The following is a 19,580-nucleotide window of genomic DNA, read 5'->3' as shown; positions in this document are numbered from 1 at the left end:
AATATTGACAAGATCTGAGTTGTTCATCAGTTGATGTATGGAGTGATGCCACTGGACAAAACAGAGTTTGTTTGTTTTTTTAAAAAAAGAGGAATTTCAATTTCTAATGCAACTTTTTATACCTTTGGATATTCTGAAGCAGATTTTTCAAAACTGCGTGCAGCAAAGTTTGATACCCACTTTGCAATGGTGTAAATAACTGCACAAGATGAAAGCCAACATACATTGGGGTTTGCAAATATCTGAGTCATGCGCACATATTGAATTCTTTTAACAGAATGGTAATAATACCATCTGAGAGCAATTATGTGAGTTTCTGTAATTATGATCCTAAACCTGTAACTCTTATTCACAGCAGTAATCACTCAGTGCCCAAAAAATAAAGTATAATTGGAATTACTTGTATGAGTAAAGGTAGCAGGGCTGGAACATATATGATATCATTACAATGTTTGTTCTAATAGGTGGGACATGTAGGAGAAAAAATGTGGTCTACTGGTTGGAGCTCAAGTTCCTTTTTGTATAAAATCTGAGTTGTAATTCTTACTCTCATTTATAAATTGCTCCGAGGCCCTGGATAATAGACTATATATATGCAAAGTATTGTCATTATTTATTAGCTTTCTTTAGCACTGTGGGAGTTATATAGAAAGCAAAATATACATTTATCTTGATCCTGCAAACCCAGTAACCTGCAGGAATAATATAATTTATCAATAGTTTCTTTATGGGTCTTATTGTAACATGGAATGGAAATAAAATATAGTCTTGTCCTGCTACCATTGAGCTTGCATATGCCATTGATCAGCTGTGAACACTAGCTATGTAACAGTCATCTGTTTTTCCCAAGCCAGCTCTTCCAAGTAAATGTCTGCATGGTGAAGTGCCTTAGGACACTTAGGAATTGGGTGGAGATTATTGATTGGGAAATAGCTATAGACAGAATACAACTTAAATAAGTTTGCTAGGAAAACAATGAAGTCAGAATTTCTTGATATGTGGTTAAGTGATTTATTGTATATCTGATTTTTTTAAATAAAGTTTGGTTTGCACATTACTAAACTCATCTGTTGTTACTTTGCTGTTTTATCCCCCAAGGATGCACAGAGGTGATATGGCTAAGTTTATTGAGCTTACTTTGGCTGAAAATGGCACTCCTAAATCACTTACACGAGTCTGAAAATTTTTCCTAAGGATAGGGATTAATTCAGCCTCATAATTTAATACTTATAAAAGAGGGAGAGACTGAGTACTATATGTCATTGCTATTATTATTCAAATAAAAAGTGAAATCTTTAATTATGCTGTTAATTTCCATAATTATGGTACTTGACATTGATAAATGTAAATGGATACTAGACCAAACAGAGCTGTTCATTTTAAAATTTATTTATTTACTCTATTAAACTGATGGGACTGAAAAATGGCCAGCATTAGCTTAGTGAAAATGATGTAAGGATCATGACAATCAAATTGTAGTCTTTGTGGAGATAGTCAGACATAAGCAACAAGGATGTGTCAGAAATCATATACTTAGAAGTCCACATTTTTTAATGCGTGGGGTAAAAAATATAATAGACCAGCGGGTGCAATGGGACATAATATTATGTACAAGCAGATGCTTATGATTCATGCCTATAAGTGTAGCTCTTTCCTCAGAAGCGGGAGTAACAAAATGATCTACAACGAACTATGGTAACCCTATGACTATGGCAAAAATTCTTCTATCTGCATGAATTTCCTGCAGCAGTGATTCTTTTGAATACATGAACTCGTATATTATAATATTTTGCTCTGTATGTCAGATATAGTTACATTTCTTACCTTGGCTTCATTTGAAGGTTTCTTTAAGCTGCTTGTTTCTTTCTTTTTTATTTTTTCCCAATATTTTCTGACATCTTATTTTTCCACAGTAAATGACACAATACTTTCTGGAAAAATATTCTGCTTTATCTCCAGGAGAAAACAGTAGGTGGCTTACTTTTTGGCATCCCTGCCTTGTTTGCTACTTTTGTAGGCCACTTTCCAAAGAAGAAGAATACTGTGCTTTGGACTTCTAGAGGGCTTTCCATTCAAGGCTCCCAAAATATTTGACAAATATTAATTCATTTAGGGCCAGAGTGTGGCCTGGTCTACATGGCTGTGCAAGGGCATTAGGGGGAATAAGATCCCCAAATGTCCCTATGCATCCTCTCTGGACCTTGTAGGTATCAGGAGGTAAATGCATGCTGCAGACCTGCTATTCCCCTTCGCCTGAGCAAGTCTATAAGGAGAAAGGCAAAAATAGGCAGACCCTTGACTCCATCCCACCTTGCTCCTTCCCAATACTCTAGCAGCTGAGCTGGTAACAGCCAGTAGCATGTCAGTACAGGTAAGTGCCACTGGCAGATTACTGGTAGCAAAGAAGGAATCATAATTCTCCAAAGCACAATTCATTCTTTGGGGTGCTCTTGAAGTGGTGATCCCAGGACTGGAAAGCATGCCTGACTGAGAGAATTAAGGAGCTCAGTCTACTAGCTTATTGAAAAGAAAGGTAAGAAGTGACTTGATCATGGTAGTGATCAACGGCTTGATGTCTAGTTGGCAGCCGATACCAAGAAGAGTGCCCCAGGGGTCGGTCCTGGGGCCGGTTTTGTTCAACATCTTTATTAATTATCTGGATGATGGGATGAATTGCACCCCCAGCAAGTTTGCAGATGACACTAAGTTGGGGGGAGAGGTAGATATGCTGGAGGGTAGGGATAGGGTTCCAGAGTGACCTAGACAAATTGGAGGATTGGGCCAAAATAAATCTGATGAGGTTTAACAAGGACAAGTGCAGAGTCCTGAACTTACGACAGAAGAATCCCATGCACTGCTACAGGCTGGGAATTGACTGGCTAAGCAGCAGTTCTGCAGAAAAGGACCTGGAGATTACAGTGGACAAGAAGCTGGATATGAGTCAGCAGTGTGCCCTTGTTGCCAAGAAGGCCAACGGCATATTGAGCTGTATTAATAGGAGCACTGCCAGCTGATCGAGGGAAGTGATTATTCCCCTGTATTCAGCATTGGTAAGGCCACACCTGGATATTGCGTCCAGTTTTGATTGGACAAATTGGAGAGAGTTCAGCAGAGGGCAATGAAAATTATTAAGGGGCTGGGGCATGTGACTTATGAGGAGAGGCTGAGGGAACTGGGATTATTTAGTCTGCAGATGAGAAGAGTCAGGGGGGATTTGATAGCAGCTACCTGAACAGGAGTTCCAAAGAGGATGGAGCTTGACTGTTCTCAGTGGTGGTAGATGATAGAACAAGAAACAATAGTCTCAAGTTGCATTGGTGAAGGTCTAGGTTGGATATTAGGAAACACTATTTCACTAGGAGGGTGGTGAAGCACTGGAATGGGTTACCTAGGGAGGTGGTGGAATCTCTATCCTTAGAGGTTTTTAAGGCCTGGCTTGACAAAGCCCAGGCTTGGATGATTTAGTTGGGGTTGGTCCTTCTTTGAGCAGGGGCTGGACTAGATGACCTCCTGAGGTCTCTTCCAGCCCTAATATTTTATGAGTCTATGGTGAATAATTACCTACACAGAGAGAATGTATCTGATACTATAGGGCTGTATAACAAAATCCAGTAGCTGGAAGTAGGATAAACTTAAACCGGAAATAAGCTGTAATTGTTTAACAGTAAAGGTAATTAAATATTGGAACAATTTACTAAGGGATGTGTTAAATAGCAGGTCAGACTAGATGATCCCAAAAGTACCCTCTGGCTTTAAAATCCACTGACCAGATTTTTAACTATACTAAGGCCCTGTTATATCACTCTAGCAGTGTAAATGATCCTTAGTGTGATTTAAAATCTGCTCTATTTAATATGTGCCAGTACAATCTAGCTCTTAGTTTCAAAACACCCTTGTGAAACAGGTAACTATTATCTCATGTTACAGGTGAAGAAACGGAGACAGAGGAGTTAAATGACTTGTCTATAGACACACAGGAAGTCAGTAGGCATGCTGGGAATAGAACCCAGATCTCTTAATTCCTAAACTTGTGCCTTAATAATATAACCATCCTCCCTGCCTAGGAATATAATACCGTATCCTGAGGTATATTTTGCACTATGAAGGAGGTTTTCATTGACAATCAGTCACTGTAAGAGATTTCTCAGTGACCTTAAAGAGAGCTGGGAGGAACAGTTGACTCACAAGTGATAAATTGTATACTTCTAGTAGACAATTTGCAATAAGGAAAAAATATCTGCTCATTGTGCAATATTCTGGTTTGCTTAATGCTCCGGCTTGCTCTTATTGCAAAATAAAAATTTTAAAATTAATTTGCAATTCTATTTTTTTAGTCCATTTATTTTGTTGCTTGCCAAAGTCACTTTTTTGGGTCAGAATTAAAGTAAAATTCTATTCTCTTCTTCACTTTCTCACTAAAAACACACAACTTGTGTTACCCTACCAGCATTCACCACACCCTGGGCCCATTTTTTATGGTCTTCCCATATTTCTTGGACAGAGCTTATTATGAAAAACAAGTAACTTGACAATTTGTGAATGCCAAAATATGAGTGACGTTAAATAATAATAATTCAGTCCTTTTTCTGTGCAATCCTTGTGATGTAGATTTTTACATAAGTTTCATAATAAGTAGGACCTAAATATGTGGGGACTGCTGGGAATGGGAGAATGAAAAGTGAGGTCTGTGAACAAGTTGTCATTTTTTTCTCTATATTCATGTGTCCTGTTCCTTGGTTGCTTTCCCACCATCTCTCTTCTTGGTTTCTTCGCCATTACATAAGTATGCACACATATACAAACACACACTGCATCTCTCTTCTCCCACCACTCCCTTTCCTTTCCCTGTGCTGGCAGAGCAGCAAATAAAATTGAGAACATTGCACTGCTGCACTTTTGTGTTGTTCCTCTGCTTATACATGGAGCAGAACCGAGAAAAGTGTTGTTGTGCTGTACTTATGTACGTCAGCCCACTTTGGCCCAATCTAATTGTACTAGCTGGCCAGAAACTGCCTGTATAGATGGGAAAGAGTGTTTTTTTAGGGTCCTGTCTTTGAGGAAAATTGTTATAGTCTGCAGCAGTTCTCAAGCTGTGCATCAGGACTCCAAAGTGGATTGAATCCCCATTTTAATGGGTTTGCCAGGGCCAGCATTAGACTCTCTGGGACCTGGGACTGAATCCAAAGTCTGAGGGCTTCACCCTAGAGTGGCAGGGCTTGGACTTGGGCTCCACTCCTCCACCTGGGGTCATGTAGTAATTTTTGTTGTCAGAAGGCGGTCACAGTGCATTGAAAACCGCTGTTATAGAGGACATAGAAGTACTTCAATGCATTCTATATTGAGCTGACTGAAAGACAGATTTGTTATTAATATTTGTATTACAATAGCCCCAATAAGGCCCACTCAGGATCAGGGCCCCACTTTTCTGGGTGCTTTACAAATACGTATTAAAAGACAATTCCTTCCCTAAAGAGCTTGTAGTTCAGAATGCAGCAGCTCAATTACTGTGCATGGGCAGAGTTACTGCCTACCTGCAGCTTTGCTCCCTGAACTGGATGTTTGTTAATATGAAAATAGAGTTGAAGGTTCTAATTTTAATATTTGAAGGCCCTGAACGACTAGTTCTCACATAAGTTACCAAGCTCCTGACACCCTATGTATGTCTCATCTTACCCCACAGGTCAGAGAGCGTGGAGTTTTTAGTTCTGGGCGGCGGTATGTCAAGATAGAATGTGTGCTGCCTATATCTTTGCTGCTGTGACTCTTGACCCTTGGAACGCCCTCTCTTCTGAGTTGAGAAGTGCTCCAGACTTAGCCTTATTTCAATGAGGCTTTTAGACCTTCTACTAATTCTCAAGTTTTTGGTATAACTTTAGTCATTTTAAAGAATTTTAATTGACTTTAATCTGTTTTTTTTTTTTTTTATATTTAGTTGTCATTTGTATGCATTTCCTGACAGGCATTATATAAATAAAATGTATTATAGTAATGTGCTCTCCTGCACAAACCAGTATTGTGTATACTTTTGAGAAAAGTGTTGAATCCTCATGCACAGTTTCACTGACATTTGATTACAGAGCTCATCTTCAGCATACGTCATGTACTTTATATATACTTTAAACACACTGATGTTAAGACAAATTCTTAGCAACTGCAGTAAAGTATATTGGTCGACTGTATGATTTCTGGTGCTCTGCAGGATTAACAATCATTAGATGGAACAGAAGGAACATCTTTTACAGACTTCCTCAGGATTTGAATTCTAGCTTCCTTGAAAAGGTAAACAGTCAAAATTGTCATAGGCTGTTAGTCATGTGTGCTTTAGGTCCTTGAGGTTATTTTAGTGGGAATAGTGAAGTGGAGAGATAATTTAGGTTGTAAAATGGTCTAAGGGTTTCTTTTGTGGCCACTGACATTTAAAAAATTCTTTAGATAAAGGCTGCCGAAGATAAATATTTGCAAGTTAATAAAAACCATGGAAGCTTCAGCAGGCAGGTATTACACATGTAAACATCTAGCATTTTTTTTTCAGAAATTCTAGGTTGCAAATATATAGTAGGAAGCAACATTACTGGACATCAATGTTTGTACAGGCAAATGTTTCCTAAAAACACAACTAATCAAATTACACCAAAAATCAAATTTTCAAAATAAAAAATTGATCAAGAGATTTTAAATTACCAGTGTCCATTTAAATATATTGAAATACACTCTTTGTGCTATATTCATAGAAAGCATCAATGTACTGGATCAGAAACAGAGAAGAGTCTATTCTTATGTCTATACATAATCTCCAGATCATGCACTGAAGGAAACAAAATCCATGAGTTCTCTGAAGTAATTAAAACTACAGAGAACTCAGACCCCATTTTTAAGAATTGTTGTGTGTCTGTCTGATGTGCACATCTTCATATACGAGAAATAGTCAGAAAGTTTAAAATAAGTTTTAAGGTCAGAATCACACAAGGTACCATTGGTTTGTTTTTTAAACTAAACAGAGGTTGTTTGTAGTAGATTTGAATACTGAACAGTATATAGTAGAAAAAACCAGCATTCAAAACAATATGACAAAACATAAAGGTTTCATGCACATTAAAATTGTAATGCCTAACATTTCCATTATTAAATCACATAGAGGAATGTTGCTGATGTTATTTTGCTGATTTGAAGGCATTTTTTAAATCTTTTTTTGTAAATGGCTACAAGATCAGTGAGAAATGTATGGAAGTGGGCTCCAAACTGACCAATTTTGTAACATTAACAGATTTTGTCACATTAGGAAGATGTGCCAGGTTGTTGTTAAAAGAGAGACTTTATCAATATTATTTTTTCTATTCATAATTCATTAATGTTAACAATTAGCAATAATAAACATTAATTTAAAATAATTTGATGGAAATGCAATGTAAGGGAGAGAGAAGGATATGATGGTAAATGTTATATTTTCAGATGAAATGGTGAGATTCAGAGCTGCCAGAAAACAAAATACATATTATACCATTCCGCTGGAAAATGAAGCAGCCAAACAATTCCCATTGTTCTCATCACAGAAAAATTAAGATCTCGTAATAACTTAGGCATGGAAATTGCCTACAGTTTCACTTTTAAGGCTTTGTTTAGAAATGAGTTGCGCCCCACTTAAGATCAAAGTTCATGTAATTGGCAAGAAACAATTGCATTGCTGTACGACCATGACAAGTACCGTGCACAAAAAGGGAATTCATCCAGAAGGATTATTTGGCATGGCAAAGATGCCCCAGCCCTTTCTGGTAAGTAACCGAGGCAGTTGTTGCATAAATAGGGACAGAAAATAGACGAATTAATAAACAAAATACTTTGTTTTGAAAGGGAAGGCAAGTTTGACTAGCTACTAACTATTCCTGATGTGCACAGACAACACTCATATGATAGACGCCTCAGCTGAACTTTACAGCAGAAAGGAACAAATTTTGATCTTGTTTTAGACAGCAACAGAATTCCCATTGACCTCAATTAATGGGATCATGATTTGACCCTGTAAGTAGGGGGTAGCTGCAGAAGAACTTGACTACCTGGAATAGAACTGTCTTGATTGTCCCTAATTTGTATTCTGCAGTGGGGGCTCTCCATTTTTCATATTTTCTCAGCTGTATTGCTGAGGTAAGAATGGGTAGGCTGGAAAATTATATTCTGAGTGACTTGATATGACTTTGTCCTGCAGTTACAATGGAATTATTTCCTGAATACCTTGTATCCCAATATCTAGTCCATCGACTGGTGTGCAGTTAAAAACCATCCCTACTGTCTGAGCTTAATAACATGCCTGAGCTACAGCTCATGTTAAGCCCAGGGGTAAAACTGCCTCTAATAATGTGGTAATATTTTTTCAAGGATGAAGTGTTCATGAGCAATTTTGCCATTGTATCAGGTACAAAGATGGTTTCTCATGAAACCATTTATCTATTTCAAACACACCATTCTTCCTTATCCATCAGTGATTTATCTTCAATGAAACCTTTAAAGAAGTAAGAAGTACAGATGCAGCATATGCACTGGTCATGGGTGGAATACATGCATAGAAAATGTAGTTTGTTTGCATTGCTGAGTTTTAAATAGAAATATCCAGTGGAAAGAAGATTTTCCACTTTTAACTTTTCACACTGTCTCCATCTTAAAATCCTTATCAGCAGTGGTGAAATAGGAAGTGTTTCAACTTCCTGTCTTGTTTTTGATTCTCCTTAAAGACTTTGAGTGCTGTGGAACAATGGATGAATGGATCTTTGACATCACAAGTTCCAAACAACAAAAGACAGATGTGTAATCATGTTGTTTAATGCACTGCTGCAAGGCACTTGGATGCTATGGTGAGAATATTTCTGTGATTTTCATCTGCATATGTAAAAGTCTAGTCAGTTCCTTTATCTTGGTGCTATCCATAAAGAATGTGGAGACGGGATCAGCATCAGAATCATCCAGATGATCAAAATGGCAAAACAGCGCTCTCTTACTGTATTCCATGAAATTGTTTATTTGTATCCAATATGTTCTAATGTTGGCTCTTTCTTTATAGGTCAGTAATGTTCAACATATACAGCCTACCTTGCACCTTGCAAAACCACATACCGTAGCCAAATTAATAAAGATTCTGCTGTTTACATGCCGTTCAATTCAGTTTTCACGAGTCAATATGGACTGCAGCCATGCTGTGTTGTGATCTCTCCAGTTCTTTACCATATATCACCATGAAGCAGAGGTTTTGTGTGGCTTTATTAGATGGCTCATGAGAATCCTTTGATCAAAGACCCTATAAAATGTAAATTATTTATTACAGCTTTTGTTTCATTTTGAGATGCACAGGTTGATCTTTAGTCACTTTTCCTATATAAACTGGAGTAATAATAATCTCTCTACTATTAATAAATAGCAGAGAAGTGAATGGAAAATACTGGCCAAAGACATTGTTTCTAACCTGGAAGGATGAAGGATAGTTGAGTCGAGTGGTGCTGCTCCTCCTAACCTCACAGCTGCAGCGCCCACGGAGTGGAACCAGATCTGTAAGGCACTCTACTTCCAACATACCCCATGGTCTCTGAGGTCTAACAGGACATCAAGGTAAAATGCTTTATGCCAACTCTCCTGCTAGAGTCTCAGCTAAGTTACCCCAGGCATATCCTGGATCAACCTAGCTGAGACCCAGAGCCTAGGGATGTTTTTAGGTAGAGTCTTGTTTCCCTGGGAGATTCAAACACCCATTCAGGAACTTATGAAAGCGCTATCAAAATCAGGAAATTTGATAGGCATCATTATTGAGACGTGAGAAAGCAGAGGAAATGTGTGTGGAAGAGGAAGGAGATGCTGTTCTTCAAAGAAAGTAGAGGTGAGAAGACAAGAAAGAGGAATAAGAAATAAAGGTGGAGCTGTGAGATGCAGACAGACAGGTAGGATGGGTTGGACATGGGAGGAGAGAAAAAAGGATAAAGAAATGGAGGAAGGAAATAAGCAAGGAGAGACACCTAGCTTCTAGCTTAGCACATATAATTTGCTTGCATTCCTTTACCGTATTTCACTTACCTGGTAGGTCTCTGTAATTTTAGAAAGAAAATGATGGGATGGGCTGTTTTGAGAACCTAAATTAATATTGTTAGCTACTGTGGATTCTAAGCAAATGAAAACAAAGATAGAGAAAATAACCTAAAATTTGTGAGAATGGGCCCTATCCAACTCCCAATGAAATCTGTGGACGTACTCCCATTGAAATCAGTGGGAATTAGATCAGACCCCAAATGCCTCTGGTAGATTACCTACCCACGTTTATTTGGAGAATAGTCCTTTGAAAAATATTCAGTGTTGACAACTTTACCTATATCCCAATAGAAGCAGCTGAGCTCCACTTTTCCTGCTGCAATGGAAGCAAGCGATGGCCCAGATTCCCTCTTCTCTCCACCTGCCTGTTTTTTAATACATAAAGAAAGTCAGTTATGTTTGGCAACACCCCAAAATGAATTTGTTGGCTCCCCCCAAAATTGTAAATCCAATCTTGCACAAAACTGTACAGCCATGACCACAGTGGTGAAGAGTTAAGTGTGAATATGTTTGGGGAATGGCTCAGATAAGGGACATAAATCATTCAATGTTCACTTCATAAAATCACCTTGCATAATTTGGCAGAGTTTGGCATTGTTGGAAATCTCTTCCTAGGAAAAAGTGAGTATTCCATAGTAAGATTCTGAAGACAACCTTTATTGGCAGAGGTTTGTGAGAGAGCTTGCAGAGCATTTGCCTCCACTGTGCTTGGCTGTACCAAAAGATATTATTAGCCCATCACTTTCATGAGCACTGAAATTCATAGAGACTCACAAATGTAAAATAAATACATAGATTTTAAAAGGAAGATACAGAGCCAGTTTGAGTCTCATCTGAGACCATCAAGAGGTTCAGTGTCCAAGGCAGTGGCCCAGAATATTAGGCCAGTTGGAATGGGGCTGCAGATTGTCTTTTCCCTTTCATGAAAGGCCACCAATTGTACCCTCTCTTTATGAGGAGTCTCCATGGGAGTGAGTGTTTTCGTGGTTTGATCCAGGCTTGTCAAAAACAATAGTAAAAGTGAATAGGACTGAATAAAATGAAAAATTGTAATGAAATTTTGCTAGTAGTGGGTTTGCTTCAGTTTGGTGTAGAGCAGGCAGTGCAGCCAGGTACAGCAGATGGTGATGACCTCCCTTGGGTCTAGTATGTAGAATCTACATCAGATGCATGGAGGTGGGCCAGAGAAGCAGGCTGTATGAGGGGAGGAAAAGATGTAGGACAAATGCAAGATATGTTCCATTCTACTTGTTCTTCCTTGAAGGGGGAACCTTTCCCTCTGGCAATGAAATTAATCCAGCAGGGACCCCTGAACTGTCCCATTTTTGCACTTCTAAAATGCTGGCAGGTCCGCTCTTCTTTCCAATTACATCATGTCACTAATGCTCACAGTGGCTGTATCTGGGCATTGGTTGGGATCGAAGTGTGGGGTGGGAAGATGCATTAAAGCCTGGCAGCTCCGTGCCCATCTCCTGATGCTGTGGTCCTTCTGCCAACCCATCCTCTGTTAAAGATGTATGTTTTTATGCATTATTTCTGCAGCCAAGGCTTCATGTTCAGCAGCTCATTTCCCCCTGCAGTCCCTGTTGCACTTACTCCTTTGGCCAGGGCTCCCTCTTTCCTTTCCATCACATAGGTCAGGGCTGAAATAGACATTAAAACCCAAATGTATCATCACCATAAACGCTTTTGCTCACAAGAAACGGCTCTTTTCCACAGATCACAAACTCTCCTTTCTGGGTGATAGTACCAAGGTGCCAACCCCACTTTTTTCCCCCCCAAATAATTTTAGCAAAGATCACATGCCCAGGGAATCAGGAGGAGGGAGCAACCAATACAGACAAAGACAGAGCAAACGGGCTCTGCCTAACTCTCCCAACCAGCCCCCTGCCCATCTCCTCTTCATTTGCAACAACAACAAAAAGGGGGAGGGATTTCCCCCCTCCCTTCTACCCAGCCACCCGGGGAAATAAATTATTTCCAGCCCGTGCGTTTTCTGCCTCGCCTCCCCCGCCTCCCCTGTCACTGACACCCTGAGGGGCAGCCGAGGCAGGCGCTCGCCCGGCTCTCACCAGGTTGCCCTGGAGCGCGAGGGCGGGCAGGGAGCGGCGCGGAGGTGTGCAGACTGCGGCGGCGGGCAGAGCGGGGCTGCTTCCCCACCCCTGGCCAAGGGGGAGTCCGCGCAGCTGCCCAGCCGGCCGGCGGCTCCTCCCCAGCTGCCAAACTTCCCGGGCAGCCGCCTCGCAAACTTTTTTTTTTTTTTTTTTGCCGGCTGCGTTTCGGGTCGGCTGCTCCCAGCCTCAGCCGGCTCTGCCCTGCAGGAGCGTGCGGGGCTGGCAGCAGCGGCAGCCGCAGCATGGAGCGGAAGCAGCCGCCGCCGCCGAGTTTCCCTCGCGGGTGGACTGTGCTGGTGGCGGTGCTGGGGCTGATGCTCCCCGGGCGCCAGGGGGCGGCGGGCTACTACCCCCGCTTCTCGCCCTTCTTTTTCCTCTGCACCCACCACGGGGAGCTGGCCGGGGATGGGGAGCAGGGAGAGGTGCTCATGTCCCTGCAGCTGGCGGGGAACCCGACCTTCTACGTACCTGGCCAGGAATATCACGGTAGGTGCCCGCGCCTGTTCCCGCTCCCCCACTCGCCTTCTCCGCTGGGCCGGGGTAGGGGGGAGTTAGGGACTTGTGGCCAGCGAGGGAGCCCGCTGTGCGACTCGCCTCGTCGGCCAAGTTCTCTGCGCCCCTGGGCGGGGTGGGTGGGTGAAAGTTGGTTGAAATGTGTGTGAATAAGGAATGACTGATTTGGGCTGGGGAAGCCAAAGGAATCTCCTTTCTCCCCACAGATCATCTGCTTCCACCTCTACATGCTCATTGCTTTCCCCAGACAGATCAAATATATATAACCCCCCCACCCCCCAGTTCTCTTATCAGCTGATAATATGGGATAGGCTATTTACCTGGCAAAGCTTCAGTGTGGCTAGGAATCTCTTTAGAACATCACTGGGACACTTTACATACTTAGTCCTCGAAGTTGTAAAATTGCTGTCCTTTTTTTTAATATAGTGTTGCTTGCAATTGCATGACTTGCTGGAAAAGTTCACATTGTTGAATGACCCACGGTGGTCTCACATTTTCATGCAATATTAGCTGCTCCTATCATAATACTCCTGATGTTCAGTGCTGTTAAACAACTCCACCTACCTATTGGAAAATTACACTGTTTTCTTGCAGAAATTTATTTTCAAATGTCACTATTTTTTTTAGATGTTAACATCAGAACTGTACATTCTATGTTAGACCAAGATGAAATCTTGCAACAGTGTGTTACAAACAAAAAATTATCTGGTGCCTATAGTTCAGACTATCCACCTATTAATTTAATTTAATAAAACTGAAAATGTGGGCAGAGGTTGTGTGTTTTACAGGACATATATAAAGACAGACCCTTCTGGCTAGTTCCCTGCCATAGAGATTTAAGTACTTAACACTAAGCTATTTCATTGATTTAATTAGGACTTCAAGAACATCAAAATAGTCTAGACCTATCCTGATAATTTAGTAGGGCCTGCAGGTGTTTTCAGTCTTTGCTATTTGTACTAACTGTGACATAAAAGGAAAATAAGCGATTACTTATAGAGTTTGTATGTTATTTCTGATGTAAATTAGGAAGACAAATTATTCCTTGAGGGCTCCCTTCTACTTTGTTCCATTGTCAAAAATATAGTAGCCTAAAGAAGTGAATTTTAGTTTATCTGTTGTAAAACTGCCTGGGCTTTCTGGTCCCCATCTCTTAGGAAACACAGCTGCTTTTTAATGGGAATTCGGATTCTGAACATTCATTTAGGTCCTGATCCAGAGCTCACTGAAGTCAGTGGAAGTCTTTCCATTGACTCAAGTGGCCTTTGTGTCAGACCTCTTCTGAACAGAGCTGACACTAGGTATAAGCATGCTGAGCAATTGCTTAGAGCCCCAAGTGGCTCAAGGGGCCCCTCTCCTCTATTCACTTTTTTAGTATGTGTTGTGTGTATGGGGAGGGGAGAAGGAGGGATCCCAAAAATATGCCTGCTTAGTGCCTGCAATGGGCGAGAATGGTCTCAGCTCGTGAGTAAACTGTAGTCCCTTTCCTTGATATACCTGCACTGAAAGAGCTGATGGGTGCCATTTGGAGGTCACCAGTATCTTTCATCAACTGAACAGCCAATATGATTGTGACACAGGTTTGATATGAGGGGTGATTGAGCTTTGTCGCTCAATGTGACCCCAGGAAGGGGATTTATCTATAAGAGCGAAAAGTGAGAGTGTTAGGTCAAGTGTTCACAGCTTGTCTTGAAGATGGAGCAATCAAGTTTTATTGGGAGATCATGCACTGTAATGATGAATAACTTCATTTTTCTAACTGCCCAAACTGAAGAGAGTTAACAGTTAGGCTTAAGTAAATTATTCATTCATGCAAAATCTTTACTTCCCTGATTTAATGGATTATGTGTTTATCACCTTGCTGATTTCCCCACCACATATACATGTGTTTTAGCTCCTGTGAAATAGTTTACATGCTTTTGGTTTTGCCCATAAAGTGTCTATGTAAACCAGTAAAGGTATAATTTAATGGTATTATAATAATTTCTTTATACAAGAGGCCTGTATGTGTAGAACCTTTATAATCCATAGTCACTGTACATTATTTAAGAGGCACTCACTAAATCTCCCTCTCTCTTTTTGTATCCTTGTGTAGTATTTCACAAATTCAGAACAAAAGCTAATTTTAGAATACGTTTTAAAAAGTGAGGAAATTAAAAGTAAAAACTTAAACCACCATATAAAGAGAAAGATATAACAAGACTTGGTTAAAGATGGAATTAAACTCTTAACTTTGAATTATCTGATTATTATTCTATCTCAAAAATTTTGTTTTATGTAAGCATTTTTGTCTCAATGTTCTTGTTTTTTTTTAAAACTGGATTAAAAGATATTATAATTTTTTTACTTCATTAAACCTCTAAGGATTTCCAATTTTGCTGTCTATACTTTTTAAGATAGACAATGTACTTTTGATCCAATTGCTAAAAATCACATAGAGCTTTCTTTAAAGAATAGTTTGAGGCCCAAATATAGTAAACTGCACATGTAAAAGATGTAACTTAACCATATTTATATTTTCTCCACAATCTCCAATGTATATTATATATTAAAAATCCAGTTTTAGTTTTTAAAAGTTAATGATAAAACTAGGAGGAAAAAAGCTTAAAAGAACACATTTGTTTTGGAAACTCTTAAATACTGTTTGTTTTTCTTTCCCCCCCCAAAAATACATAACAAAAACTTCTTGTTTCATGGCTAACACCTTATTTTCCAGGTCTCAGCTTGAAATCAATGTTTAGACCCAAGCGTATAACCTGTGAAAAATGTGGTTTATCCTAGACGTGATGAAAGAGCTCTGAGTATGACTGGCTGTTGTGTGGATTCCAAGGCATTAGGTAAACAGGGATTGGACATGTTATGGAGCTGACAGTGTTAGTCTCCCAGAAAGAGACTATGGGGAGGTGCGAATTTTGTGCTGCTTTGCTCATGCTCTCTCCATAGATGTCAGTGTAGAGCAGCATCAAAGCCTCACAGAAAATATATCTCTTGCCTTTGGGGCTTGTGCTGCTGTTATCTGTGGTTTGGATTGCTAAATGATGGTAGAAATTATCACCCAGGAACGAAAAAATCCAAATCAGAGGAGGGTCCTTAAATTAGGCAGGGATGTGTTTGCCTTTGCTGTTTTGAGTTAGAAACAACATGATCTTTATCAACTGCTATAACTGGTTTCTGAACACACCCTTACGTGTCATTTTTGCATACCCATTTTCTGTTGCCAAGCTCCCATGAATTTTGGACAATGGCCTGTATTTATCCTGATGAGTGATTGCAGGGACTCAGGAGATGTGTAAGCATCAGATCCAGACCAAAAATAATGCTGTTAGTTCTGATTTTCAACTGCCTTGCACATTGTGTAGTCATTTGTGTCCAGAAGTGGCTTCCAAAAGTGCTCAGCATCCACCACCAGGGCCCAATTTTCACCAGACACCAATATAAGTGGCTAGATTTTCAACATAGCTCAGTAAGTTATTTATTTATCCCTTTGAAAACCTGGACATAGGTGTCACAGTGGGAGTTGCTGGGTGCTGAGCTCTTTTGAAAATCTGGCCCTTGCAGCCTAATCCAAAGGCCATTGAAGTCAGTGGGAAGACTCAGATCTGGCCCTTATATATGTACAGAGGGGATATAAAATGCTGCTAAATAGGATTGCCAACCTTCCAGGATGTCCTGGAGCCTCCAGGAATTAAAAATTAATCTTTAATTGAAGATTATGTCATGTGATGAAATCTCCAGGAATACATCCAACCAAAATTGACAATCCTACATCAGAATGATAACGTTTTACAACCACTTTGCACTGGTGTAAATGAGTACACAAGGTACAAGACAATGAGAGTCAGCTCGTTGAATATGCCTTTTGTTAGGCCCACTTCAGTTGTATCATCGCACATAATTTATTAACTCTGGCTTTATTCTCAATGTTTTGATTGAACTTTAAATTGTAGGTTGACTCACTGGATCATATTCAGACTGAGCACAAGCAACTGCTGCTCCTTCTAAGTCAGTTCTTGAAGTTGAAATTTGGTGCACTAATTTTAAATTCACAAAGAATTTTAAAGTATCTTTTTATACTATCATAGTAGGGAACAATGCATGAATCAGTATTCTAAGAGCTAATCCTATTCTAATGAGTACAGATATTAAAATTATCTTGAATAAATCATTGGTTTATATAGCAGTAGTTCTGAGAAAATTACACCTTTTTGTAAAATAATCTTATACAATATTTCCAACTTGTACAGCTTGGTTTTTCATTTTTGGTACACTAATTCAGTGCTCACTGTTAGGAAAAGAAAGGGAAAGGTACTAATTGCTTTGCTATTTGTGGTCCCTGTATCACATCTGAAACATTTTTGTGTTATACACAACTCATATGCAGACAATTATTTTAATTATTCTTTTAACACAATACATTAAGAAAATAAATTCATACAATCTGAAGAAATCACATGGGGCAATTCTGTTTTTAAACAATATGGTTTAATGTTACTATAAAATGCAAATACACTGTGGGTTACCATTTGTAATGTAAAAAATATCCTTTAAAAGTTTTCTCGTAAGGAAACAAAAATAGTGAATTTTCAGATGAAGTACTGATGTACAATACAAGGGAGTTTTAAATATGTGGCAATTATTAAGTGCAGGTGATTAAAAATAGTTTACTAAAATATCATAAATATGGTAGGCCAAATTCAGAGGGGAGTGTAATCTGGTGAAACCCACATCCCAAGTGACTGGAAGAGAGGAATGCAGCAGGAGAAGCAAGTAAGAAAGGGTGTAAGAAAGTGTATATTTATTTAAGTGACCCCATTCTTTTGCTTATAGTCATACTCTTACTCCGGCTTTTCAGTGTGTAAGTAATACCAACTTAGAACCATGTAGATTCATATACCTGCTTTCACCCATTTGCCCATCTCACACCACCTTACACATCAAGAGAGGAAAAACAGTCTTGTGATAAGAAAATGAACTGGAAATCAGGCAATTACAACTGCAGACACAGGCTTCCTGTGTGACCTTGTGGAAATTGCTTGATCACTCTGTGCCTCTGTATCTCATCTGTAAAATGGGAGGTAATAATACCTTTTATCTCACAGGGATGTTTTGAAGCTAAATTCTTTGATGTTTGTGATCTGCTCAGATACTCTGATGAGCACTATACAAAAATGCCTCAAAATACACCTCTACCCCGATATAACGCGGCCCAATATAACCTGAATTTGGATATAATGCGGTAAAGCAGCGCTCCAGGGGGGCGGGTCTGTGCACTTCGGCAGATCAAAGCAAGTTCAGTATAATGTGGTTTCACCTATAACTCAGTAAGATTTTTTGGCTCCTGAGGACAGCGTTATATTGGGGTAGAGGTGTACATGATTAAAAATCCCTAAAAACCACCTCTGAATATGGCCCTGTCTCTGGAATCAATAAATATATTTTTAAAAGTAATTACTTATTGAATAGAGAGAACTTTAGAATATCTCCTGTTCTTATATATGATTAATTTTATTTGCTTTGGCAGATATTTTTTTCTTTCTTTAACTTATTTTATGCTTAATTAAGGCCTTGAATGGGAAAGGCACTTAAGCATGTACTTAAGTCCATCCCTACTCAGTAAAGCTTGTATGTACTTGCTTAACTTGAAGCACATGCTTACTTCCTGTTGAAACACTGGCACTTAAACATGTGTTTAAGTGATTTGCTGAATGGGGCCCAGCTGATTTGCTACTGGTGTGTTGGTAAATGATACTGATCTTTCTTTATATAATTTATATTCCTCATGGATCTTCCCATGTCATCTGCAAAATGGGATAATATTTCTTCAGCATCTTATTCAGAACATTTAACTTAAATTTAGATCTCTATGGCAGTCCCTGTATTAGTTTATTACCAGTCTATCATCATACCAATTTTTGTGCAATTGTATAACGGTGATAGGCAGATGGGTGGAAATATATATATACAATCCATACCTAAGGTAGTTTAATACAATCTTGTTAGCATTATTTATAAAATTACCACTTCATTTTTAGATTTTATGTCTTTAAAAACTTTTAATATAATTGTGCAGTGAAAATAACTCTTATTTTTTCAATTTTCAACCAATTTTTTTTGCTGCCCTTAACGCAAAAGTGCCTATTTTCCCCAATTTTGCTTCATCTTTAGATCTTTTAAAAGCAGCTTCCAACTGTTTTCCCATGACTGATGTCAAACTGACATGTGCAAGCTCTAATTCTACTCCTAAAATAGTTTTCTTTAATGAGACTTACATTTCTATTCCACTTTCTATAGTTATTTTTTTCCAGAGCTGGTCAAACTTCTGAAAATCTCATCTAATGTTACCAGTTTCCATCAATGACTGTTGCTATTCTTAGATGTACTGTATATTGTCAGGAACTGTTCCTTTGATAGGTACTGAAAAACTATGTCCAGTAATAGGTAAGTTCTTACAAAATGTTCCTGAAAATCTGACCCTCTTCCCCTCCATTGGTCAACCACATTACTTGTAAAAATAAATAATGTGGTTTAAGCAGCAGAGAATCCTGTGGCACCTTATGGACTAACAGACGTTTTTGAGCATGAGCTTTCGTGGGTGAATACCCACTTCGTCAGATGCGTGCACGAAGTGGGTATTCACCCACGAAAGCTCATGCTCCAAAACGTCTGTTCGTCTATAAGGTGCCGCAGGATTCTCTGCTGCTTTTACAGATCCAGACTAACAGGCTACCCCTCTGATACTTGACATAATGTGGTTTAGTATCTCTTTATTTTAGCACTTTTTATTTTATTCTAAGGGGAATAGATAGTTTTGATACCTATTTTGTATAGCGCCTATTCTTATATTAAATTCTTGTTTATGTATTTATTTTTGAGATGGCTATAAAAAAGCAA

General features: G+C 39.2%; 1 protein-coding gene across 1 annotated transcript in view; it reads left to right on the top strand.

The window, feature by feature from the left end:
* The first annotated feature begins 12,152 nt into the window (after nt 1–12,152).
* Nucleotides 12,153–19,580, top strand: part of RELN (reelin) — a 468,247-nt gene continuing 460,819 nt past the window's right edge. Inside the window, exon 1 of the mRNA XM_032796143.2 lies at nt 12,153–12,662. Coding sequence (XP_032652034.1) covers nt 12,419–12,662 — 244 coding nt within the window. The 5' untranslated portion in view covers nt 12,153–12,418. The remainder of the gene's footprint in view (nt 12,663–19,580) is intronic.

The sequence above is a fragment of the Chelonoidis abingdonii genome, chromosome 1, assembly GCF_003597395.2.
Source record: "Chelonoidis abingdonii isolate Lonesome George chromosome 1, CheloAbing_2.0, whole genome shotgun sequence".
Taxonomy (NCBI): Eukaryota; Metazoa; Chordata; order Testudines; family Testudinidae; genus Chelonoidis; species Chelonoidis abingdonii.
Note: the sequence above shows the minus strand (reverse complement) of the source record. Positions and strands in the feature narration are given on the sequence as shown.